The sequence below is a fragment of the Spermophilus citellus genome (genome assembly GCF_964194105.1).
Source record: "Spermophilus citellus genome assembly, chromosome: 6".
Lineage (NCBI taxonomy): Eukaryota > Metazoa > Chordata > Mammalia > Rodentia > Sciuridae > Spermophilus > Spermophilus citellus.
Window position 1 is genome coordinate 72,735,974 of NC_138187.1, and position 26,946 is coordinate 72,762,919.

General features: G+C 42.2%; 1 protein-coding gene across 3 annotated transcripts in view; it reads right to left on the reverse strand.

Annotated features, from left to right (window-relative positions):
- FAM171A1 (family with sequence similarity 171 member A1) overlaps positions 1-24,614 on the reverse strand; it is a 116,764-nt gene extending 92,150 nt beyond the window's left edge. The window contains exon 1 of one of the 3 annotated variants that reach the window (XM_081297634.1): positions 24,269-24,614. In XM_081297634.1, coding sequence (XP_081153760.1) covers positions 24,269-24,365 — 97 coding nt within the window. In that variant the 5' untranslated portion in view covers positions 24,366-24,614. The remainder of the gene's footprint in view (positions 1-24,268) is intronic. The other 2 variants (XM_081297633.1, XM_081297635.1) reach the window with 2 other exon arrangements.
- Between the last annotated feature and the right edge of the window lie 2,332 nt (positions 24,615-26,946).

Here is a 26,946-nt window from a genome sequence, read left to right on the forward strand (position 1 = left end):
CTGCAGAGGAACCTGAGGAAGCCCATGATATTTCCCAGGTCTATTTCAGAGGAAAGGAACCCTGAACAAAGTTAAAGAGGCTGGATCCCCATTGCTCCACACAGAGGGAAGCCCGCATACTCATTTGCTAGGGCCAGCCTCTATCCCTGTCTCACTGGGAGAAAACACAGTACCAGCAGTCTGCTGGTGCCAAAATGCTGCTTAGACCCAGCTTTTGATCCCACACATGGAATCCCAGGGTCATAACTTATTCCAGATATCCTGATCTGCTAGCCAGGAGGTAATATCTAGGAATCTGTGTCTTTAACCAGGACTGGGATGCAAGAAGTCTTTAGGGACACCTGGAGACCAATTAAGTTGGGGGTTACAAACCCTTTGCCATCTGTAGGCCACACCTCCTGGCAGCTGCCTCAGGACTTTTAGCAACAGGATAGATTTGTTAACCTAATTAGTGGCACCCCCCACAGAAGAAGGTCTAATTAGCAGCCTGGTGCTAGCACTTGTTTAGTTAACAGTGTCACTGCAATGTGTCACTGCAATAGGCGTGCATCCGAGGACACTTATTACATTCAGTTTCACATTCATCGTTTTCACTGTCCTTGGTTAACATGGCTAAAATTACACCAGCAAACTGCACAGCACAAAGGACTGACTGTCGTTTCCACACCATTTTAGCATGAATTTCAGGCGCTCTAGCAGGCTGCGTCTGACCCTCTCCGGCCATACTCAACAATGATGACATCACAACATGTGACAACATGTGACATCACACACATGGGTTTCTGACCATTTGGGTTACTACTGAAAGAGCCTGGAATCTGGGATTTAATCTGTCCATGTTTTAACTTATGAGCAAAAAGTCCAGCCATTTACTATTCATATTCCACACCGGCACTCAGAGGGTGAGACAATGAACGGTGCTGAAAATTGGTGGGTTTTCACCCTGGAGAAAGAATCACTGGGAAAACTTTGAAAAAATGACCTCTTCTGTGAACCCCACCCCACCCAGGCCAAGGGACTCAGGATCTCAGGCAGGTCCCCAGGGTGTTGCTTCAGGATACTCTCCAGCTAACTGTAAGGTCCTCAGGCTTGAGTCCTACTGGGAAGACTTCTTATTCCAAAGACTGGGGGTGTCTTGAAGGTGGGCACTGTTTCCCTCACCCTGACTAACAAAGGGAAAACTCAACAAATGTGGCTGAATTAAACTGGATATATTCACACATCTGAAAGCTTCCATTTCTATAACAAGCAAGAAACTCCAGGGATGCAACCCTGGGTTGCCACTGTGATTTCATCCTTCACACTGAGCAACTCTGTCACAATTAAGAGTCCAACTTTCACTAAGGAGGGGCAATGAAAGAGGGAAGCTGCTCACGGTTCCTCCAGTTTGGGGACAAGTTGGCCAAGTTGGGTGACTGTCTCCTGTCAGTAATAAAAGTTGCCAGATTTAGGGAATAAAATGCAGAATACCCTGTGACCTTGGAATTTCAGAAAAATGACAATTCAATTTTCAGTGTAATAAAGATAATCTTGAGCAATATTAAGGATATACTTACACTGAAAACTGATTTGGGCTGGGAATGTACATCGGTGGCAGCAAATATATACTTAGCATATGGGAGGTCCCAGGTTCAATCCCCAGCACCAAAAAATAAAATAAAATACAATAATTAATTCACTGCTTATCAGCAATGCAGATTTAACTGGGTAGTTTATATTTTATTTGGCAACCTTGCCCATAATAAGCCCCAAAATAAATTGACTAGTTTTGTGGCCTTGTGTTTTCGGAGACTTTGGTACTCTGTTTCAGAAGAAAGGGATGATAATATTATAAAATTAAAAACATCTGCAAATCCTGTGCTTGTTACCCAATGAAATTCTCTGACAGTCACAGGCATAGGGACTATCTAAGAATAAACAGAAAACTCTCTCTCAACAGTGACTTTCTCCAAGAACTATGTTCTCCAGCCCTGAACAGAGCAGAAAGGAAACTTTTGTTGCTGGCCCCAGCTTGAGCATCTATGGAACAAAGGAAGCATTCAACCCACACCTTGCATCATGCTTGCACACCAAACACTTAAACAAATGCTATGTACAAAACAGAACTGATGATGAAATTTGATCAGTTCAATCTTGTAATTATTAAGTTCTATTTCCTGATTTTTGTTCCTATGGGAGGTAGAGAGAAGATACACACAGAAAAGGGAGAGAGGAAGAAAATGGGCCAGATCAGATCTGCTTTCAAGCAAACAGTGCTGAGGACCACATGAGTGAGAGGCAGCTGTGGCCCTGGGGAGCTGGAGGCATTAAGATGTGCACAGACAACTGCAGTGTAGGGCGGGTAGCATCCCATCAGGTTTTGTGCTATACCCTCAGCACCTAGAACAGGACTGGAATACTGAGCATCAATAAATATTTGTTGACTAAATAGCAAACACAGAGACCTGGGGTAAGAGGACCAGGGATGGTTTCCCCAAAGGGGTGGCTCTTGATGCTTAAAGAGTGAATCTGACTTAGTCAAGCAAAACGGTCCAGGCAGGAAGAGCAGCAGGGCCTAGAGAGAGTACTGGAGCCACACAGGGAGACATCCAAGGAACAGTGACAGCTTAGGCTTGTGTCCAGGAGGGAGATCTGGACTAGGGACAGATGTGGAAGTTCATCCAGATGGCAGCTAGAAACTGAAACCCTAGTGGAGAGAGGATGCTCTGGAAGGCCAGGGACAGACCCTTGGGCCACCTCCCCCTCTAAAGGAGAAGCTGAGAAAGACAAGGGCCCAAAGAAACTAAGAAAGGGCATCTTTGGCAGGAGGAGAAAAGGCAGGACAGAATGCTTAAGGGAAGGACAACAGACCGAGGCTGCTGGATTTGGCAGAATGTGAGTGCAGGGAACCGATGGCAGAGGGGCAAGGCATAAATCTGGGGGTGAGCACTGGGGAGACTGCCTAAAGACAGTTGTTTTTCTGGTAATGGAATCAAAGGAATAAAGTTGAGGTGCTATTGGTCAAGGGGGTTGTTTCACAAATATGCTATTGTGAGAGAGGCTTCAATGTCTGTATGGAAAGAAGAGATGGAGTCACAGGAAGGGTGACATTGATTGAAGAGTTGCTGAATCAAAGTTGGAAAGCCAGGAGCAAGCACTCAGGGTGCCTTCTGCCAGTTCATGGGACCCAGATGCCCTGGAGCAAGGGCAGGCCAGGGGGTCTGCAGCCTACTGGGAATGCCTGCCTGCTCTCTGAGTGTTTTCTGCCACACAGCACTAGGGGACTCAAGTTCACTTAATTCATTCAAAAACACAAACCAAAAATAAAAGCCCTGTGAACTAGAAAGACAAGTGCTCACACGGATGATTGTTTTAAAGGCTTCTCTACAGCCCTATGGGATTCTGCAGGCAGCTAAGAGTCTCCAGGAGATAAATTACTAAAAGGTCACTGGGGAATTCTGCTGCCTCAGCAGTGCCTGAGCCACCTTCTATATAGGGACAAAGAAGACATCAAGCAGGGACAAAGAAGACTTGAGCAGGCCAGAGGCAATGGCCAGAGCCTGCTTCACTGTTACCTGGGCGTGGTCCAAAACCCAAGTGTTTTTACTACATCTGCTCAAAGATCTAGCTCTTCATTATTACTTTAAGAAAGGGCTGGGGCGGAGGGGGGAGGGAGGGAGAAAATCAAGGACTCTGCATCTCTGAGTAACAACAGCCAACTGTTACTTCTTTAAAGGGGCCCCCAAGACCACACATTAAATGACTTACTCAAGATGCCATGTGCCCAATACTGAAATCACCCTAACACAAACACATAAAAATGTGGAAGCTTTGCAGTTGATAACAGTCACACTCCATTTAAAAAGAAAAAGGGTGGTTCAATACAAAGCACAGACCAGAACCAGGACAACAACATCGATATTTCTCTTACTCCTTAAAATAGCATTCACTGGACAGGAAATATAGGCCAAAGGACTGGAGGTAGCCTAAAAGCAGAATAAAAGTCATCAAACCAAAGTTCACAACTCAGATCGCTATTATAGAGTGTTTTCATTATGTACATAATAATATTTTTATTGTATGAATGAAGTCACTGAGGGAATGCTTACCTAGAAAAAAAGATGTAGAATCCCTTTTAATAAGTCTTGGTATTCCACCAAACCCCTTTAATGGTTTCAATCATCTCCCTCCCTTGCAGCAAGGCTTTAATGAAGGGAGAAAGAAATTTCCTAGGTGGCTTTCTAAAAACAGAGAAGTTAAAAGTCTAAGGCCAAAGGAGTGGCAATGGCAAAACAGGGTACATGAAGAGAGTCACATTCTACAGACAGGTTCTGGGTCCCATGGGTCTGAGGATCTCTACACTTCAGAATCTGCCGTGTAAAGAGGAGCCTCAGTATTCAAAGTCTGGTCTGTGGAGGAGCAGCCTCATGATTCACTTGGGAGCTTGTTAAGAGGTGCAGCATCTCAGGGGCCACAACACACCAGCTGAATCCAAACCTGAATTTAACAGGATCCCCGGATGATCCACATGCACAAGGAAGTTTGAGGAGCAGTGGTTACAAGAGCAGTTATCAAGGGTCTTCATTGTTATCCCTTACTCAGAGGCAACCTGGGGACAACTGGCCAGGAGCTGCAGGAAGTTATCTGCTACTACTTTCATCATATTACATTTCATCTTATAGCATTTGTTTTATTTTATTTGCTTTTTCCTAAAGTAACAGAGCTATTTCCCTTTTCTTTATCCTTTGAAAGTAATTTGGCTTCATGCTACCGTCTCAAATTAGGTCAGCATTGAATAATTTACATAACAGGGTGGGGGGAAAAGGAAAATATTTTTCACATTCAGTTAGATATGAGTATGTGACATTTTTACTTTTCTCGTGACAGTCGTTAAGTGATTTGTTAGCAAAACTGAGTTTTCACAGCAAAGTAGGAAGTCACTTATACCATTATCAAGAAAAGTGACAAGTAATTAGAACCACACAGGAAGGTGCAGTATAAAGCTCAGGACAACATTGCATGCCCATGGTCATACACCTCTAGCACCTCTTATCACCAGTCTAAGCACACTTTTTTTTCATCTGGAACAGCAATCCTGCTAACAGAATGGTTGATGCATGCAATAAATTGTAAACTTAAAAAGCAGGGATCATTATTCTATTTTATAATGCCTGATAAATAAGCAGAGGGCTTCAATAAATATATGTGAATAAGTAAATAAATGAGTAGCATTGAAATATAGGCTCCCTCTGCTACTTTCCTTTCAATTCCTGCCAAGGAAAGAGAATTAAAGAAACTTCTAATTAATCCTGATTGTGAGAGCCCACTCCCCACACTGAGGTATCTCCTCTTGGGTGGGTTCCATGAGAACACTGGAGGTGCCTTTTCAACTGAGAACTAAATCGCTCCCACTAAGGTACTGAACATCAACTTCCTCATCTTGGAAAGATAAACACTGCACATTCGATAACCCTAATATAAACTAAGACCCAGGCACGAGTGGCTTCATTCAACAATTTTCACGGTCTCTTTCTTCCTTTGCTGAAATTTACTTTAAATGGGTTGAACTTTCTGTACCCTTTTGCTTACTGTGATGTGGATGCTTTTCAGCCGACTTAACTGAAAAAGCAAGAACAAGAATGAGGAAAGAAAGTAAAAGAGATCAGTCACAAAGACAACTAATTACATTCTAAATAAATTGCATGAGATTAGTGAAGGAGGCCGGGGCTGGGGAGGGCTGTGCTGAGAAGGCCAGACCCTTTGATGTTGGAATATCTGGTTGAAGATTAATCGACCAAGGAGAATAAATGGGAAAAAGGACTTACAGTACTTTGAGAGAGAAAGATAGATCACAGCAATCAGTTCACGGCCTTAGGATGACACTCACTACTCATTATGCCCTTTAATGGTGTGAGAGACGAGTTGACACCAAGTTCAGCAATTGACAGTTTTTGGTTTTAATATTTATTTTTTTTAGTTGTAGTTGGCCACGATACTTTATATTTATTTATTTATTAATTATGTGGTGCTGAGGATTGAACCCAGGGCCTTGTATGTGCTAGGCGAGTGCTCTACTGCTAAGCCACAGCTCAGCAATTGATAGTTTTGCAAATCAAACAAACTTATAAAAATCTTTTTTCAAATACTTTATGAATTTAGGCATCTTGGTTGTGAATAGCATGACTACTGTCCCCCCTAAGAGCTACAATTCACATAAATGAATGCAGAGTGGCCCTTGGATGGAGAGAGTGCTTTTATCCCCTTCTCTACATGATTCATTCTTTGCCTTCACGCCCAGCTTGAAAGCAGCTTCCCTATGTAGCACTCTTTGCCTGCCCTGATCCTTCTTCCATGCTCTGCTACCATCTGTCTTGCTTCTACCTATAGTACTTGGCTCCGTCTCCCTCCTTGCCCCCCCCCGCCCATGTTAATCTTTGCTACCCTCATGGGAGCTTCAGTTCCTGAAAAGCAGGGACTAGGTCTTAGTTCATCACATGCCCAGTGCTGGTACCATACCAAGTAACCACCAGTGCTTCACTGTGAACATGTAAGCTATGCTTGGTAAGCTGCAGGGACTGCTATCAGAAAACTGGGTAGCTCCAAGCAGAGAGTCTTTGCACAGAAATCATGATGGAAATAGTGTGGGTGCTTAGGCCACCAACAGAGATGAGCCAAGGGGAGAAAGAAAGAGGAGTGTGAGCCTACCACCTCCACATACAGCCACAGGCCTGTCAGTCACACTGGTTTTCATCTATAAAAAGGAATAATAGGCACATCAGGCTTGGAGAAGGGAAGCTGACTGGCACCGTGGGCACTGGGTGGTAGAGAGAGCAGGCCTCCCTCACGGGCTTGCAGGTGAAGAACCTGATGCTGTGGGAACCAGAATATGGACACCTGGAAGATGAGGAGTCAAGGGTAGCAGACGTGCAGCTTGGAGAGCACTCTTGAGATTCTGAGATCGAATGGAAGCAGTGTACAGGCCAGAGTGCTCCTTCCTCTAGGGAGAACATCAAGGATCAGTTGTGACACCCATGACAAGGAGGAAGAATTGGAACTGGGTTTCCCTGTTTGAATTCACTCTTGGACAATAGTGTCTGGGCAGCGTCTCCACAGCCCATGCCCACGAGCCTGAGGCAGGGCCACAGCAGCATTGCCCTCCCTGCCTGAGTCCCAGTGAAGCTGACCACAGCTCCTTCAACCTCTCTGCTTCAGCCCTCACACCTTTAGCTTGCCTTCAGGAAGGACCTCAGAGCCTGCACCTTGGAACCCAGATGCATATCTCTGCTCAGCTACCTCAGTAAGAGCTGGCAGAGTGTTATCAAGACTTAAGTAGACTCCTGGACCACCACACCCTTAGTCCCACCTCCTCCACCTCCATCTTGCCTGCTAGTCTGATCCCTGGATCCTTCAGACCACCCCCCCAGATTTCTACCAGTACCTGTATTTGATATAGATGTTCCACAGATGCAGGCACCCTAGTAAACCTATGCTTGACTGAAAATATGGAAAGCCAAAACGCACCCATCCTGCTGAACATGAGAGCTTAGCCTTGCACACCTTACACATGCTCAGACCACCAGCAGCACAGCTGGCTTTACATGTGGCAACAACATGACAACCCTGCCAATGGGAGCTGACCTCCCTGCTGCCACCACCCAGTACCCCAGGAGAGGATCACAATCCATAACTGCAAGCCTGGGGAAAGACCAAAATTCTGAGTATAATTTCTACTGGATGCCTCTTGCTTTTTCAGCTCTGAAGTAGAGAATCACAAGTGCAGTCAGAGCAGAATTTATTGAGCACAGAGACACCCAGTACTCCAAGTTGAACTCTTAAACTAGCACTTCCTGGGAACTTGCTAAAATGCAGTCTCAGCATGCAGGGCAACAAGGTTGTGCAAAGCGAGCACTTTGTGTGGTCCTTTTTCCTGCTGTCAGTCTCTGTCTTCCCTAGGGCTTTCTACAGCACCATGATGGGACAGAGCATTGGGGAGTTCACTGAAGCCTCCAGTTCACGAGGCCACTGCAGGAATTCAAGGAACAAATGTTGGTTCCTAATTATGATGACTGTGTTCTTTTTTTTTGTTGTTGTTTTGTTTTTTGGTATGTGTGATGGGCATCAAGGATTGAACCCAGGGGCACTTTATACTGAGCCACATCCCCTGCTCTTTCTATTTTTTTTTTTTTTTTTAATTTTGAAACAGGGTCTCACTAAATTGCTGAGGATGGCCTTGAATTTACAATCCTCCTGTCTCAGCCTCCCAAGTCACTGGGATTACAGGTATGTGTCACTACAACTGTGTACTTTCAATCTAGATTTTCTGTTCCTTTTTTTTTTTTTTTTTTGTACTGGGGATTGAACCCCAGGGTACTTTATCACTAAGCTACATCCCCATTGCTCTTCAATTTTTAAAGATAGGATCTCACTAAATTTCCCAGGCTGGCCTATAACTTGTGATTTGCCAGCCTCACCCTCCCAAAGGGCACAGATTATGGCTACAATAACCAGCTATGTTTTAATTTTGTAGTGCTGGGGATCAAACCTAAGGTCTCGCACATGCTAGGCAAGCACTCTACCACTGAGCCACATCCCCAGCCCTCCAGCTATGTTTTAAGAGGTCAATCTCTTTGTAAAATAGGTCAAACTACTCCACTCCTATAGCATGTCAGATATGTTTTTAAATAAACTAATGACATAAAATAAAATGCAGAATCTCAGCTCATTCCAGAAAAAATAAATAAATAAAAAAGAATAATATCTTTCCTGAATACCTCTCAGGATTATGAAAAGCCAAACAGATAATGGATCTGAAAGCATTTGAAAATCTCTCAAGGACTATGCACGTTTATAATAATGATGTCAACATTTCAGTGGTGAAAAATAAGAAAAGTGGAGATTTTTTTGTTCAGCAGACCAATGGATGGGTGAACAGAGGGCTCATCAGCCATGCAACAGTCAGCAAAAGGATAAAGTTGAGAAGTCATTCAAGACTTCGAGTCCCTTCTCCTATGGAGTCTCAGTTTAGAAATGGGAAGATATGAGTAGAGAGAAGTCCCACCCAATTAATAACATTTTCTCTAATACATGCTCATAAATAATAGCCCTTGTCCAAAATCTAGGAACTCCTTTCTCCTGTTTACTTTGCATTTATAAAATACTTTAACACATACTGATTTAGAAGGCCTGTGTTTAATATTTATATGTGACATCTAGATTTCAATGAGGACAATGAAAAACTTGTAATGGTATAGGCAATGATTTTTTTTTTTTAATTTAAAAGGCAAATGAGGTTCAAGAGAGTGAAGAAAACAGTTTAAAAAAATAGTGGAGAAAGTACACAATGAGAATTTTTTTAAAATCAATTTTAAATCCAACTAAAAATCTAAGTTCTGGCAGAAGAATCAATTCTAAAGAAATATAAAGTGGGCATTAAAAGCCCCTCAAACAGTTTGCTCTATCAAGAGGTGAATGAACAAAGATTGCTCTGAGCTTAATTTCAGTATGCAGTCTTTACGTTTTTGGTAAAAGAAAGTAAAATGTATACATAAAACTATGGTGGCCAGCAAAACCATCTGGGTAGGAGGGACTTAATTTTCTGCAGCCGTATTTGCAACATTTGGACAAAATACAGACAGAGGGGCTCTCCACACAGGGCCTGGAGAGCAAAGTCGCTTTTTAAAAGGGCTCTCTGTGCTCTGGCAGATGGGCTGCAAACTTGGCCAGACTGCAGACACCGTGTCCTCCATGCTCACCAGTTGCATGCATTGACTTTTCTATCCCTCAACCATATGCCTTATCACACATGCAAAAACATGTAGAGCAGATGGTAGGTAACAAAGAGAGAAGCTTGACCTGCCCAGTGAAGAGTGAAAGATGCCTCCTTGTTCTAAAGGAGGCATCACAAATCCCATCACCTTCAACCTCTGATTAGATGGTAATATTTTAAAAACCAAATGCTATTAAACACAAGTAATTTCTTTCATGCCATCCTTAAAGAACAGATATGACCCTTTTGTATTTAATATTAGGAATACAGACTTGGATATATTTAAAGCTGTTGTTTTCACAATTGTGAATAACCACACCTTTAATGTTATAAATACTAACAATAGATCAATCAGCAATATCTAGAGTATTTCTGACACATTAAACTCCTAATAGAGAGCTCCTCAGGGAGGAACGAGACTGAGTAACATAGCTCATGAGCATCAAAGCAAGGAAATGCCCTAAAATTGAAAAAAAAAATCCTTTTAAAAAAAAAATCTCTATTTTAATATAAACAACAGAAGGGCTATTCACACCCCAAATTCCATATGTTTATGCAGAGTCCAAAGACAACAAAGGGCTTGGGGAAAATCTAGTAAAAGGGCTTCAGTGTATACCACAAGGGAACTGCCCCTGCACAGGACCATTCTCTAAATGGAAACAATTTAAATGAAGTAGATAACTCTGAAATAAAAAAGTTAGGAAAGGTCACAGGAGGAAGAAATAGAACTAAAATAGAGGAACCTGACTCCAACACCCACTTCTCCCTCAATCTCAAACTTCCAATGGCTAAAGCAGCTCAGCTCCACCAAATCTGCACATGACATGAGCTTCCCTCTGAAAGGCCAAGGTCTCACCAAGCTTTAACCTGGTCACATGGTGACTCAATTAATGGTATCAACACTGGGCACTGTCTTCATAAAGCCCCTTCTGGGACACAGACATCCCCAGCGTGTGCCTGCCGAGCAAGTGACTAAAACATGTGGCCAAGTCAGAGGGAACCCCACACTGGGCAGCTGGGGGTCCCCTCACCTGTCAGGCTGCATCTGATCATGAATCCACAGCAGCTACCAGTAAGTATGTGATGAAGTGGTTCTGCATGATCGGGCAGGATAGCCATTGAGATAATTTGAAACTGTGACGGGGCCAATAAAATAGCAAAGAAAAAAGTTTGCATTAAGATACTGTTGAGAATAAACATAAACAGAGCAGAGAAACTTCAATTTTGTTTCCTAAAAATGCTTCAATACTTTTGAGAAACTCCAGCCACTTATATGTGGAAAGTAAAATACATGTACTATACATTTTTGTCAAATATATACATATATTTACACACACACATACACAAACATATATATATATATGTGTGTGTATATATATACATATACATATATATATATATATATATATACATATACATATATATATATATATATATATATGTATAGAGAGAGAGAGAGAGAGAGAGAGAGAGAGAGAGAGAGAGAGAGAGAGAGAGAGAGCTGTCCTCAAAAATGGCCAAAATTTGGGCTGGGGATGTGGCTCAAGCGTTCGCCTGGCTTGCGCGGGGCTCCGGGTTCGATCCTCAGCATCACATAAAAATAAAATAAAGATGTTGTGTCCACCAAAAACTAAAAAATAAATATTAAAAAATTCTCTCTCTCTTAAAAAAATGGCCAAAATTAAAAAGACAATGCCAAATACTGATAAGAAGGTGGGGGAAGTGAAAATCATGTACACTTTTTGATGGGAATACAGAAAGACACAAACAATTTGCAAAATGTTCTATCAGTTTCTTATAAAACTGAACATTCACCCGCCCTATTAGCCAGAAATTCTACTCCAAAGTATCTTCTCAAGAGAAATGAAAAATAAAAAAATAAAACCAACCTTAGTGTTCATCAATAGAAAACTGATAAGCAACCTGGAGTATCCATATGACAGAAAACTATTAAGCAATAAAAAGAAACATACTACTCTACTGACATAAGCCACAACATGGGTGTATCTCAACAAATGTTATGGTGAATAAAACACACCAGAGTACATACTGTCTTGATTGCATTTGTAATGATGTTCTAGAAACAAACAAACAAACAAACTATGGTAGAAAAAAATCAGCACTGAAGTTGACCCTAAAGAAAAGGAGCAAAGATTTGCTGGGATAGAGAATAAGTGGTGGTAATATTCTATATCTTGACAAGGGTTTGGACTGCACAAGTGAATGTATATGTTAACACTTATAATTATTGTATTTCCTTGTCTAGAAGTTTTTCTAAGAGAAAAATAAATATTGAACATTAATAATGATATACATTCTGAAGTATTTGGCTGACATACTTTAAAATATATCAAAAAGTAAGATGATTAATAGAGGGGTACAAGGAATGAATACATGAATAGATAAGTAATAAAGCAAGTATAGTAAAATGTTGATTGCAGAATCTAAGTGGTGTGTAAGGTATTCCCTGTAAAAAATTGTTTTAATATTTATATTTTAGCTATAGGTGGACACAATATCTTTATTTTATTTTATTTTTTTATATGGTGCTGAAGATCAAACCCAGTGCCTCATGCATGCTAGGCGAGCACTCTACCTCTGAGCCACAACCCCAGCCCCTCCCTGCAAAATCTTTTTCTTTTCTTTTATGACATTTTCATAAATTGGGGAAAATGTTTATAGTCACATAAAACAATCATTTTTTAAATTAATTTTTGGATTATTGTATAAGCAAAAATAAACCAGGGAGTTTTTCTTAAATAGAGCAAAATATCAAATTTTTACAAGTAAGTTCAAATACTAAATAAATACTGGTATTTTAACTCCTCCCCTTGTGTCAAAAGAGAAAAAGGCATCTCATAAATCCAAAACAGTCATCCCTGAGTGACTGCTCTGCCCAGGACCATATCCTTTCAACCTCCAACTTGCCAATGGTAAGCTCAAACACGGATCAGGATTCTCTAACACTACTGGACTTTGCACCCAAGCCAAATGATGCCCGGAACCCTAGCTGGGTATAGCCCTAATCCCACACTGCTCTATTGAACATCCCTTCAGAGCTCTTGAGAGTTCTTTATATGAACTCTTCTACAAATCTGGATGCCACACAGCACCAAGTTCCAAACTTGGCTCTTAGGAGATACTCAGCAAATAATTGTTCAAGGTCACTCTCCATGGATCAAAGGTAAATAAGGACCACATAAAGGGGTATTTTTTTGCCTTTCTTCTTAAAAATTACCAGGACAAAGGGGAGGGAGAGAAAGGGAAGGGGCATAAGGGTAGGAAAGGTAATGGAATGGGATGACCATCGTTACCCTAAGTACGTGTAAGAAGACATGAAGGATGTGACTCTACTTTGTATACAACCAGAGATATGAAAAATTGTGCTCTATATGTGTAATACAAATTGTAATGCATTCTGTTGTCATATATAACAAATAAAAATTTTAAAAAATTATCAGGACAATTAAGAGCCCCATTTTATATTGGTAGAATACCACGATGATTAAAATTATGTGACATTGGGGCTGGGGATATAGCTCAGTGGTACAGCATTTGCATACCATGTGTGAAGCCCTGGGTACCATCCCTAGGACCACAATAAATGAATCAATAAATAGAAAAAAACTGTGAAATTATAATTTTATCCTCAAACTCATAAAATGACATAGTCTGAGGGTAAAGGCTAAGTAGCCTCCTATAACACAGTGGATTATGCCCATTACTGTGTGACTTTGGGAAAGTGATGTACCTTCTCTGAACCCCACCTTCTTCTTCTATAAAATAAGAATGACATTTATAGTTCAAAGGATTGATGTGAAGATTAAATAAGATAATCTGTCAAGTTACTCTGTGTAGTGATAAGCACCAATCACATTAGCTAATTACTACTGTTATTTTTTCCATGTCCAGGAGAGTCCTTGTCTCTATTACGCTAATGTTAAGTGCAACTGAGGTATTATAAATATTTATTAAATATTATTTAAATAACAAGTAATACATATTTAATAAATCCTACTTAAATATTTATTATCCAAATAAACTTTACTCTCAGAATCAAAATACAAAACTCAGCTTTAAATACAGTATTTTACAATAGCTTTTGTTATTGCATAAGCTGTCTCATGTTTTTCTTCTGTGTGCCCACGCCAGGTTTCTAAAGTCTAGGGGCAAAAGGCACAAGAAGTCGCTTGCCCAGAACTCTTCTCCAGAATTACAGAGAGAACATGCTGAGCAATCTTCCACCTCCTCCACACCTCCAGTGGCAGGTGCCTCTGTCCACTGGAGATTCATGACACATCCTCTACACTAGGGCTGTGGCAGCAGAACGTGCACACCTTGTGTACCTGGACTCGGGAAATGGATTCTGGCAAATGGGACTACAGAGGTAATTAAAGTGAAGTGCTTCAGGAAATAGGGAGATAACTCTGGATCATCCCTCAGGTCCAATCTAATCACATGAGCCCTTAAAGGTGAAGGACTTTCTCTGGCTGTGGTCAGAGGCAGAGCAGATGAACAAACCAGAGCCATCTGACACAGAAAGGACGAAATGTGCTGTTGCTGGCTTGCGACAGAAGTGGCAAGGTGACAGACTGTAGGTGGCTTTGTGGAACTAAAAAAAGGCTCCTGGCTGACAGACAGCAGAGCAACAGGGACCCCAGCCCGGCATCTGCAAGTAACTGGATTTGGACAACTTGGATGAGTTTGGAAGCAGATTCTTCCCCAGAGCCTCTGAAAAGAACAAAGCCCAGCAGAAGCTTTGATTTTGGCCCTGTGAAGCTCCAGGCAGAGACTCTGAGGTATGCTGTGCCCAGCTTCTGTCCCATGAAAACTATCCCATGATAATGGGTGTTCTGAACCACTAAATGCGAGGTAATTTGCTAAGGCCTCAATACAAAACTAATGTATTGGCCCTGAAAATATTTCAAGCTCCCTACATGTCTCCCTGTATCTTTTTTCCTTCTAAGCAAAATATTCTCTGGGACTGGTCCATGTTTCATGAAGAAGACTTTGACACTAAGCATTTAGCTGCTATCCTTAAAAAATAATAATAATCCTGGACTTCTCCACCCACTGAACTCAGTTCAGCTATTCTGGAGCTGAGCCTGTGATGACCAAGGACAGTGAAGTTGCTGTTGAAGGGTTCTGTGCACAGAGGCCTGCCAGTCCAGCCCTGCCTCACCAAAAGTCACAAGTGGATTACAATGTGGTAAGGGTAAACATGTTCTCATCGGATGTGTCAAGCAGTGTCAATGGAAATCTCAAATCTCCTCCCTAGGACCAATGACAATCCTCCAAGGATGGCCAGGACAGCTCATAACACAGTAGGATCATGTCCTAATGAACTTTCTAGAGCCATATCTTTATCAGGACAACCCAAGATCGCCCTGGAAGCTGGGGTAACCAAGTCACAACAGCCCTTCCTTGAAACTTTTGGTCAACTAAAGGATCTAAATCTTTTTCCCATTGATTAAAAAAGAAATGTTAATCTGTCCCATTCTGAAATTTTGTTTCTGCCAGAGTTACTGCCCTCAGAAGCTTTTTTATTTGGATCTAAATTTTGCAAACTTCCTCTTAACTTTATTTCATAGGAAAGTATAATCCATGGCTTGACCAAGTCCTCATCCAAATTCTTAACAAAATATCATTAAAAGTGAATGATAATTATTAATCAACAACTAGATAATAAATGTTATTTTATAATAAAATATTAAGACCCAATATACATGTGTTTTAATTCTCTGTTAAGATAAATTTTCATTAGAAAACATCCTTTTTTACCTTCCTCTCTGAGAGGAGAGATTTAAGTGGTACAAAGGAACCACTCTAATACTGTCAGCAAAAAGTGGCAAAGAGTGACCCTCATCCATTGAGACTGGGCAAATACTGCTGTTTTTGAAATCATAAGTCTATCAATATGAGTCACCTAATAGACTTAGGATAGTTTTAATAAAAACGGTCAGTGTCTTTCACTCAGCCATGTCAAAATTAGAAATCCTTCCCTCACTTCAAATTCAATCACTACTTAAATCTTGAGTGTGTGTGTGTGTTGTATGTGTGTAAACAAATAAAAATGTTCATTTGACTTGGAAATAGTTATGTGTTTCCTCATTAAACTTCTCTATTCCTTTGCAGTACAGCTTAAAATAAGACAAGCAAAATAATAAAATGAAACAATCTTCCATATACTTAGTACTCATTTGCAAAGTATCTGGTCCTAAGCCATCTTTTCCTGTGCTATTTGCTACTTCTCACTATTCCAAAATATCTTGGAGTTCTCACATTTGAGTATACCTTTTTATATTTTCTGTAAAAGTAAAGGTTTGAAACACTTGATGAATATATTAAATTTACATTTGATAATCCTATCTTCTCCAACAGATTATACAATATGAGAAAGCTTTACCTAATTGTCTCCATAATTATTATTCTGGGCACCAACTGAAATTGGAAATCATTGTAGCACAAGACTGCCCTATTTATGCTGCAGTGGTTTGAACATCCAGTCACCAAGAGGACCTCTTTTAGGAAAACAGGCGGACATGCTCTCCTTAATAAAACATCCTAGTATTTACTGTGGGTGAGTCCTTGAAATGCCTAGAATCAAACATTACTGACAGGCAATAGCAGCTTTCAGCCACCCAAGCATTGGTAGGTTTCATCTTATTTAAGATACTCTTGCGTAATTACATAAAAAGAACTTTAGTGTGTTCTTCTGACTTTATTCTTTAATTTTTCCACTTGAACTGTAAAACATAAGAGGGTAAAAACTCTGAAATGAGCTTACACAAAAATATACTACCCCTCCCCCCTGATCATGTGCCACCTCTTTTTGGCTTAATAAGTAGTTTGGCACTCTGTCTTCATAGGGTAGATGCTATTGGGAACTTGATCTTAATAAGTAGTTTGGCACTCTGTCTTCATAGGGTAGATGCTATTGGGAACTTGATCTTAATAAGTAGTTTGGCACTCTGTCTTCATAGGGTAGATGCTATTGGGAACTTGATCTTAAGAGCAGAAAAAGGCTGTAGGTGAAGGGAAGTGAGGATGTACAAGAATGGTAAGAGTGTCCTACCAGAGAAAATAATTTAAACTGGTGAAGAACAGGAGGTAAAGGTGGGAGAAGTCACATGCTTGAGGAAGACCAAGGGAGGCTGGAAAGGCTAGACTTACAAATTCATGCTTTATACTTTGGGTAAATGAGAACCACTCAAACATTTCTCTGTAAGAAAGAAAACTAGATAAAAGGGTGTTTGGAGAGAGAGAATGTGAAAAAGAGTCTGGGTCAAAGGAACAAACTCAGGCAGACACAAGCATGCTGGTGAGGGCTCAGGTCTACATAAGTGAGGGTTGGGGTAGGTGGGGTAAGTATGCTACTCCAACATGCGAGGACCTCAGCCATCAGGTGATTCCCTTCTCCACTTACTTACCTTTTTGCCAAAGCCCCAAAGTAAAGAAGGTTCTAGCTTCTCTCCATTCTTGACTTTATTTCTTTGTGGGAAACTCATGCCAAGCCAGGTCCCTATCCTTCTCCTTCCCAGGGACACAGGCTGGAATTCCACACTCTCCACTTATTTCCCAGGGACCTCTACAGCTGCTGTTTTGGGACCTGCCCCAGGGTCAACCTGTCTCTCTCACTTGTCTACACTCAACTTAATTCTTTTGTTCTCAATGAAAAACCCAAGTGATTGTTCTTTTCCTGTGTTCCCTAAGGGGCTCAGGGTTGAGACTTATCCTTGGTTCACACACTGCACCTGCTCTTGCTTGGGGGCTCCTTCAATTGTTTTTTTTTTTTAATTGTTGGTCGTTCAAAACATTACATAGTTCTTAATATATCATATTTCAGTTTGATTCAAGTGGGTTATGAACTCCCATTTTTACCCCGTATACAGATTGCTGTATCACATCCTTAAAAAACAAATGCCAAATGACTCCTTCAATTGTTTAAATGGTGCCTGCCCTGGAGCTTGAGGGGCCCAGTAGCCTAAGAGAAGTGGATAAATACTGGGTGTGTTCTGAGCCTCTGAGACAACTGGGAGACTACTCAAGTTGGGGGGAGGGGCTTCCCCTAATATTTCAAGGCACTGAGAGCTTATGGTGACATCTGATCACAACTTTCTTCTAACTCATTTTGCTACCAAGAGTTATGTTTCAACAAAAATTCGAGCAAAGTTTCCAAGCAAGCAAGCTTTCTAAAAATATCTTTTGACAGGGGGTTCAAAAGTCAATCAACTTCTCTCTGCAGAAGTGAATCCAAACTCTAGAAGAACATGGCCGAGTTGATGTACCTTGCTTATGAAAAGAAACATTGCAGCCCTCTGATCTTGTTTGAATGAAAAATACTTACTTTGGTAATCCCTTGAGGTGCTCCCCATGGATTCATATCATAGCACCAGTTTGGCAGAATTTTGCTAAACAGATGCAACAACCCCATGCATTTTTTTTTCAAATGTTATCTTTAGCAGCTTGATTCCAAAAAGTGGTCCAGGCAGTACAGTTGTCAGTTGTTATCTCTTTTTATAGTACTTAGGCGTTTGGGTCTGTATAGTTTCCAATTGCTACAATAATATATTACCAAAATTTTAGTGGCTTAAAACAATCTGACTTTATTATCTTACAATTCTGGAGATCAGAAGTTCCGAATCAGTGTCACTGGGCTAATCTCAAAATGTTCACAAAACTATGCTTTCTGGAGGCTTTAGGGGAGAACCTGTTTCCTGGCCTGTTCCAGCTTCTAAAGGTGGCTCAAGGACCTTTCCTCCATCTTCAAAGCTGGTGGTGTAACATCCTTTATCTCTAACTGTGACCCTCTGCTTCCATCATCACATCTCCTCTGATTCTAACCCCTCTGCCTTCCTTTTATAAAGATCCCTGATTCTACTGGCTCCACCCACACAAGTAGTTCAGAATGGACAGTTTTCTTGGTACCCTTGCACCAGAAATTCCCAAGGTGGGTGTCTACTGCCCAGGACTTTGCAGTTCAAAGAAATGATTCATTCACCACTCCTGACAAGAAATCATCCCATCTCATCATCTTTAACAGAATCATATCTGCAAAGTCTCTTATACCATGTAAAGTAACATATTCAAAGGTTATAGGGCCGGGTTCATGGCCCACACCTGCAACCCCAGAGGCTCAGGAGGCTAAGACAGGATGATTTCGAGTTCAAAGCCAGCCTCAGCAAAGGTGAGGCATTAAGCAATACAGTGAGACTCTGCCTCTGAATTTTAAAAAAAAATACAAACTAGGTCTGGGGATGTGGCTCAGTAGTCAAGTGCCCTTCAATCTCTAGTACCCACCCCCTTCCCATAAAAAAAGATTGTGAGGATTAGGACATTGACATCTTTGGTGCCATTATTCTATCTATCACAGGTTCTGTGTGCCTGAGCAGTACATTATCTTAGGTCAATTTACTTCTCTTGGCCTGGCTTCTCCTTGGTCCGCAAGATCCTGTTGGCACTAAAATAAGCTATGTAAATGCACTTGTAAGATTATAGATTGTATGGACCGCAAGGCAGAGAAAGGATTTAAGGAGATAGCCAGATTTTGAGTCCAATTGAAGGGTGCAGGATGAGAAGTTTAAGGTAAACCTGGCACTTTGAATTAAAAGTGTCTATTAGATATAAAGAAATAAAACTGAAATATCAGCTAAAGGCAAGAGATGGGAAGGTGGAGCTCCCCACATGGAAAAGTCTAATTACTGTAATCTGTAAGGGTTCATATATTTTGTGAGGGATAAATGAAAGAAAAAAAAGCAATTGTTGGCAGACTGACTTGAATCAAGGAGGAAGAGGAGCTGGCAAATACTTGATCACAGAAAGATGGAGTCATTCAAAACATGTTGGCCAAACTGCTTTTTTAAAAGAACTTATAGGAATCCCTTTCTAACCGGGTAGTTGCCTTAAATTTTGCCTATTTGCAAATTTGAGTTTCAAAATATTAGGCATTTCTTAATAGAGGGCATGAATTGGGTCAGAGTGTAGAATTTCTTTTAAAAACAGTTATTTCATACACTTAACTGATCTACTTAAAGCTTGATTTAAAAAAAATACATTCAGTTCCACATTTGCTGGAACAAAATAATTTAGTAAAAATTGTGGTGTTCAAGTCATGAAGTAGTTGGTGAAAATGATTTGTTTACAATATTTCTCTATAACTTGATCAAACTGTGCGTGTGTATAGAAATTTCCACTAAACATGTTTCACAAAAAGTACACGAGCTGGTTGTCATCACAAATCCTTTCATCTAAATCTCTGAAATGTTTATCTAAGTCTTCCTTCCAATATACATGTGTGGTGTCCAACTGAATTCCATGTGCTTTTTATTAAAACTAGTAAATTAGTACTTACTAAAATTACTTAGTATTTGCCAACAATGATGAAGCTGTTAGAGTGATTTATAGAGATTTACAGATATATCAGTATCAAAAAGAAGAGCTGATTAAAACTCAGAAAGCCATTTGACAGCTATGAGTTTAGAAATTCACTCTGTAGCTGGGTGCAGTAGTATACACCTATAATCCCAGCAGGTGAGGAGGCTGAGGCAGGAGGATCAAAAGTTCAAAGCCAGCCTCAGCAATTTAGTGAGGCCCTAAGCATCTTAGTGAAACCCTGTCTCAAAATAAAACATAAAAAGAGCTGTGGATATGGCTCAGTGATTAAACACCCCTGGTTTGGATCCCTGGCACTGAAAAAAGAAAAGAAAAGAAAAAGAAAAAGAAATAAATTCACTCAGGATTTTAGGATTTTAAGCTAGTAGCCTATAAATTACAAAGTATTACAGAACAAGTAGGATTACAAATATAATTTAAAACTGGGCACAGTAGCTCACATCTATAGTTTCAGCTACTCAGAAGGTTGAGGCAGGAGGATTACTTGAGCCCAGGAGTATGAAGTCAGCCTAGGCAACATTGTAAGACCATGTCTCAAAAAAAAAAAAAAAAATCATAAAGTCATTTCCAAGACTTTTCCAGAAATCCCCTAGTTGTTGTTGCAGTTGTTTCTGCATAGAGTTGTCACATCTGGCTTTCAATGATACCCCAGTGGCCTCTGTCAGTCTAAGTTCTCCAGGTTCCCAAGATGCAAATTTTTTGTTTAGATGGTATGCTCTTGGGCTGGGCATGAAGCTCAGTGGTAGAATGCTTTTCCAGCATGCAAGAGACCCTGAGTTCCATCTCTAGCCCCACAAGGAAAAAAGAAAAAGTCATGCTCTTTGCTCTTAATATAATGTCAGCCTAAGAGCCCTCCATTCATGGCTTCAGTCTTTCAACTGATCACAGTGGTCTAATAATTGAAGTTTGAGTTTGGCAAAAAATAGAGCTCTTGGAGAGAAGAGTGGTAGCCAACCATTCACTCAAATGTTATGACATATTGTAGCTTTTCTGTAGGAACAAAAAGTTTACACATTATTGAAGACTAGATAATAACAAAAAAATAAAGATGGAACTATAGAAGTCTGAGCATGAAGTCTTTCACCTAGTACTGACCTTTCTTTTGGCAAATAAATAGTGTTGGGCTTCAAAAACACATCCCTATAGAGTACATCTGCACAGCTTACTGCTCTTCAAGGAGAGGGCCCCCTCTATCAAGCTCTCTCTGTGCAGTTTTGTAAGACATACTGCAAGTCAAAGTTAGTCAATATTTTTGAATAACACTTTCTGTAAAATTTCCACAAAAGACACTGTAAACACTTCAGAACAACTCGTCTAGCCCCTGAATAAAAATACCCAATCATATTCTTCATATTAATGATATTAATCACATGGCAACTAACTACTGCATTGGAATAGCTTTGCTGATTCAAAGCAGCTACAGTAAGAGAATCTAAAACCAAAACTTGAATTTTATCTTGAATATATAAACAGCAAAGTAATGCCAAGAAATTTGGCAGATGTTGGTTTCTCCAGATGTTATAATTTTCACTTAATAAAGTAGGTATCATTTAGTCCCAAGAACCTAGTTGGAATACTAGAGTGCACGGTTTCTATACGTTTGAGATCTCCAAGTAGTTTCACTTATGTGATTTCCAAACCCTGTTGGTGTACAAAGTGTGTGTACACACATGTTCTAAATCTGATTCAAGTTTGTTTCTACAATACAAAAACAAGTCTTACAATTAGGTTTTGGAGAAAATAGGCATTGAACTTTCCTTCTTAAAATGCATGCTAACAGTGATAATCTCAGGTTGCACTCTGGTATACACATTAGCATCTCCAACCTTTCATCCATTTAGTACTACCTGAGCCCCAACTATGAGCAAAACAATCAGCAACCTTCTGTAAAAATGCAAAGTGAAATCAAATGTAACATTTGTCTTCACTGTGTCCAAGATCCAGGGGAACAGAGAAGACATGCATTTTAAAACTATTAGAAGAGAGTGATGGGCTAGGGATATGACTCAGTAGTAGAGTGCTTGCCTAGCACTGGCAAGGCCCTGGATTCAATTCCCAGCACTGGGGGGGGGGGGGGGGGAACATAGTGATAAATATCAAGATGCTTTGAAGAACTCAGTGGGTTGAAAGCAACCATATGTGTCAAAAGAGAAATTGCCCATTCCCTGAATAATGACTAACCCCAAATTCAGATGTCAGATGGTGAGATCCTGACTTCTGATACAGCTCTTGGGCTCAACACCTTAAAAAATTTACTGTTACTCTAAATAACAAGTTAATGAATGAAGTAATCTAAGGGGAAGAACATTCCCAAACACTTGACTCCCACTGAAGCCATTCCATATACTAAGATATTCAACCTAGGCAAATCCTCACAGGTTGACTGTTTTCCTCCCCAGTTCACAGAATCTTCCATTTCTGAGGGTTTAGCAGCAAGAATTCAGTAAAGCATGATCTTAGACCTAAAACCTAGTAGTAGGTTTTTTTGGTGACTTTTTAAAGAAATTGGAGCCACACTCCTCAATTTTACAAGTGCACAACCAATATTTCCATATATTGTATATTTCCGATGACAAAAAAAAAATCCAAACTGCTCTTTGAAAATAATGGCTTCATTGAGGCAAAAATATCATATTCACTAAAATAACTGATTCAAAGAGCAGTAGGGTATAAATGAAAGAGGCTACGATTCAGCGTTGATGATCTAATGTCATAAACATTCATTTCCTACATGAAAAGACATATGGGTCCTTTTTGTACCCTGTCAATGTCCCCCTTTCCATAATGCATTGCTAAATTTATACACATATCACAATGGTCATTTTCTACCATAACTCTAGAAGAAGCAATGCATTTGAGAGATGCCAACAAGTGAACAGTCAAGTGATGGATACAAAAACCTTTAATTCAACATGTAGGTAAGAAACTAAACCCAGATAGTGGGCAGAGCCTCCCCTCCCTGCCACAGTGTTAGGTCCAGGCTTCTCTGGTCCCTGGCACCAGGAAAGGGTTAGCATGAAGAAAAAGGATAAGGCAGGGTCCCAGCAAGAGAACGCTGGGATGGAGCCCTCCTCCTCCTTCAGTGTGCAGGGCCAACTTTGCAGGCCACACACCTCAGCGATCTTGGGGTTCTCATAGCCACAGGGAAGAACCTTTCTGAGACCTGAGAGGCCCCAAGGAGCCGGGATGCAGATGCTCATCCGAGGGCCTCAATCTCCTTTTCTAAAAGGCCAGCAATAGAGAAGCACTCGATTTTGACCCCACTAAAACATGCCAAGGAAGCTCTGGGGTCCCCCCCCCCCAGATAAATTCATAGGTAAAAAACAAAAGACAGTCTTGTAGCCATTCTCAGAGGCGACCACGTTACTCCCATGGCTGGAAAGCAGATTTGCAGAGGCCAAAGATTAGACAAAAGGCAAGAGCTGGAGACATACAGAAAGGGATATGATTTTTTTTTTAAGTGATTAGGGCCTCCCAGTTCCAATATTTTTCTCCTCTTCAATGATTTCTAGGCCGCTGAGCAAATCCCTAAAGGTCTGGGAAAGACATCAGATAGGGAAAAAAACCTGAAACTTTCCCAAACTGCGGCAGGCTGGTGGAAGGCAGCAGCTGCAGACCTCCGGGTCCTGGGGCGCAGGGGGCACCCCGGAGCGGCGGCCACCCCCTCCCCGCCACAACAAAAGGGCCGAGCGCAGCCTCGGAGCTGGGATTCTAGGACCCAAGCCCCTAGTCAGGAATGGGGAGCGGCGGTGACGAGCCCTGGGCCGCCTTCTTCCACCGAAAAGGAGATGGAGCCGCGTGTCCCTATCACTGCATAAAGGAAAGGACGTTCGGTTGCATCCAGATGAGCCACCAGCAGCAGCAGCAACAACAACAGCTGGTGCCACCCGCACCCCCGCCCGCCCCAACCCCCCGGGAGCATCTGCCCAGCGGGCCCCGCGTCCCCGGGCGGCGCCGCCCCCTCGGGAGCGCTGCGCGGGGACTGCAGGCCCGGCGGTGCGGCGCGACTCCGGCGCGGCTCCGGCTGCGGTGGCCGCTGCCACTACAATGCAGCCCCGGACCCTCCCGCCGCCGCCTCTGCGCCAGGCCCTGCGCGACACAAAGCCCCCGGACCCGCCGCCGCCCACCGACCTTGGGCTCCGGCGCCAGGCTCCCGCAGCGTCTTGGTGACCGCCTTCCAGACGTGGCAGCCCAGCAAGCAGAGGAGCAGCGCCACGGACCTGCTCATCTCCGCGCCGCGGGGCCGCGGGCGGCTCGGGCTCGCTGACCAGCGGGCCGGGCAGCGGCGCGTCACGGGCGGCCGGGCGCCGCGCCTCCCTCCATGTTGCCTGCTCCGCGCGCGCCGGGCCCGCCGCCCGATTGGCCCGGCCCCGCAGCCCGCGGCCGCTCCTTCCTCCGCGCCCCGCGCCGGGTTTCCCCGAAGAGCCGCGGCGGCGGCTCAGCCAGCTCCTTAACCCCTTCCTGCCCCGCCCCGCCCCGCCGCGCCGCGCCGCCCGCGGGAGGCACCCAGGCCCCGGGCCCTTGGTGCCACCTGGCGGCCGCCGCGCCGCGGGAGCCGGGCCCGACGCCCCTCGTTTTCCACCCGCTCGCCCCGCCGCTCTGAGCCTCCCCTGTGTATGTCCTGGCTTCCCGCGACATTCTCTTGCTCAGAGCCCCAAACGCCACCTTTGACACAGAGTCAACCCTAGCACCCTCCATCGCTGCAGCACGGGAGAGAAAAAAAGTCCTTCCTGCTAGGGCGGAGGTCTTCATGTCACACCTGGTTACCTGTCTGCAGTCCGAAGGAAGCATTTGGGCCTTAGGTGTGACCTTCCTGGTTTGCTAAGTATAACTCCATCCTGCAGCTATTCATATCACTATTCTACCCTGTGTCCTGGGGTAAATTTGACACCCAAGATTCAAGGTCAACTGGAACAGAATCCTTACAGAATCCCTAAACCTGAATCCACAGTAGTAGGCCAAGAGTATCCAACTGTGGATAGATGAACAGTTTCAGGTTAAACTGTGTTTGGATATTACTAGAAGGCTGGGGTAGGGAGGAAATTTTCATTTATTGAGGCCCTGGGCACTCTCCCCTTCACCTTTGTTTTACTGTGTCTTGTTAAAGAAAAAAATATATTCAATAACATTTGTTAAGGGCTTCCTCGTGGAGACCTCAGGACTAATGTGATAAATATAGGGACTAATGCAATGGAATTTTGGAGCAGGGGAGGTTGGTCTCAACTCTGAAAACAGCATCCACAAGTGGGAATTTATAGCCAAGGAGCAGGGTGAGAGTCACTGGATGGAAAGTTACTAAGAGGAAATATCAGTGGTATGAAAGAATGGGTTCTGGCTAAAGTTACTTAACAGAATTCTTGCTGAAGACAGGTCAGGGTGCCCAGAAGTCATCTGAAGGATGGTGGAGGATCAAACCTGATCAAACATGGAGGGTGATCATGATATTCAGGAAGGGGTGAGGAGTTCTTGTTAAAACTGGATTATATAAAAAGGGCACAGATAGACCCAGGAGATGATTCAGCGCTTGACTAATGTTTAATCAAGCAAAACATCTTTGTCAGCCTTCACAGTGTAGAGGTAGGAATTCCCATTCACGGGTGAGGAAAAAAAAGGCTTAAGGAAGCTTAAGGAATTTGTCCCAATACACACAGCTGGTCAACGGAAGAGCCAATATTCACATAAAATATCAGTCTGACACTAAATTTAAAGATTTTCACAAGAACCTCCAGACTATTCTTAAGCCTAGTTTGCTCCCATCCCCACCCCAACATCCCTTTTTCTCAACCTGGTCTGTATGCCTCCCTCCCTATAATCGTCATGTTCCCTGATCTCTCTCCACAGCGTTGCAGTTGTACTCTGACCTCTGCTGAGGACCTAGGCTCTGAGGAGATCCACTACAGACATATTGTCTGCCCAGCATTGCTTCCAAAAGACCAGGCCAGAAGGAGGGTCATTACTGTAATTTTATTAATTGAACTTTAAGGCAATGGCAGGCACTGTACCAAAAAGAAAATGAAGGATGGCACTTACCCAGTTGGCTTACAATAGACAAATTATTCTGATACACAATAAAAACTAGATGGAGAAGCCCAGATGGGTTTTATAATCACCCTCAGGACTAATACCACAAATCATGTACCTGCACAAGGTGGCAGTTAATTAGGAGGGCAGAAACCCCACAATTAAGAACTGATTCCCTCCTTCTGACTCAAGTGTCAAAGTCTTACCATTATTCCAGGGTCCACCTCTCAGGCATGGAAGGAAATGAGTGGGAGGACCATCCAGCTCAGTTGTCAACTCCAGCTTGGGTGCTAGGCCATGGAGACACAGATCAGCTAGATGGCTTCGTGGAGGGCCTGAGGTTTTCAAATCACTTTCCTGGGGTAGAAGGCTGCTTCTGAGAGGAGTGGCATTAAGCCCATCCCAGAGTTGAGATTTCTCCCTTAAAATCTTTTGAGGAAGTCCTTTGACAGGGATGTTGGCTATAAGAGACAGGACCAGCCCAAAGAAAATAATAAGAATTATAATCAAGAACCAGGATGATTCTTAGGAGGGCACGTGTCTCCTCCAAAACTCTGGGAACTAAAGTGTCAGGTCTTGTGAAGAAATGAAGGAAACTAGTATTTGGGGGTTCCTCATATATGGTTTCACTGGACTAGAAATATTTCCTAGTAACAACTTGGTGATATTATTTTTATCTTATAGATGAACAAACTGAGGCTTATTAACATTAAATAATTTACCCAAAGTATATAGTTCTAATGACAGCAAGGTTCAATTCCCTACACTATGCCACTTTTAAAAATAAA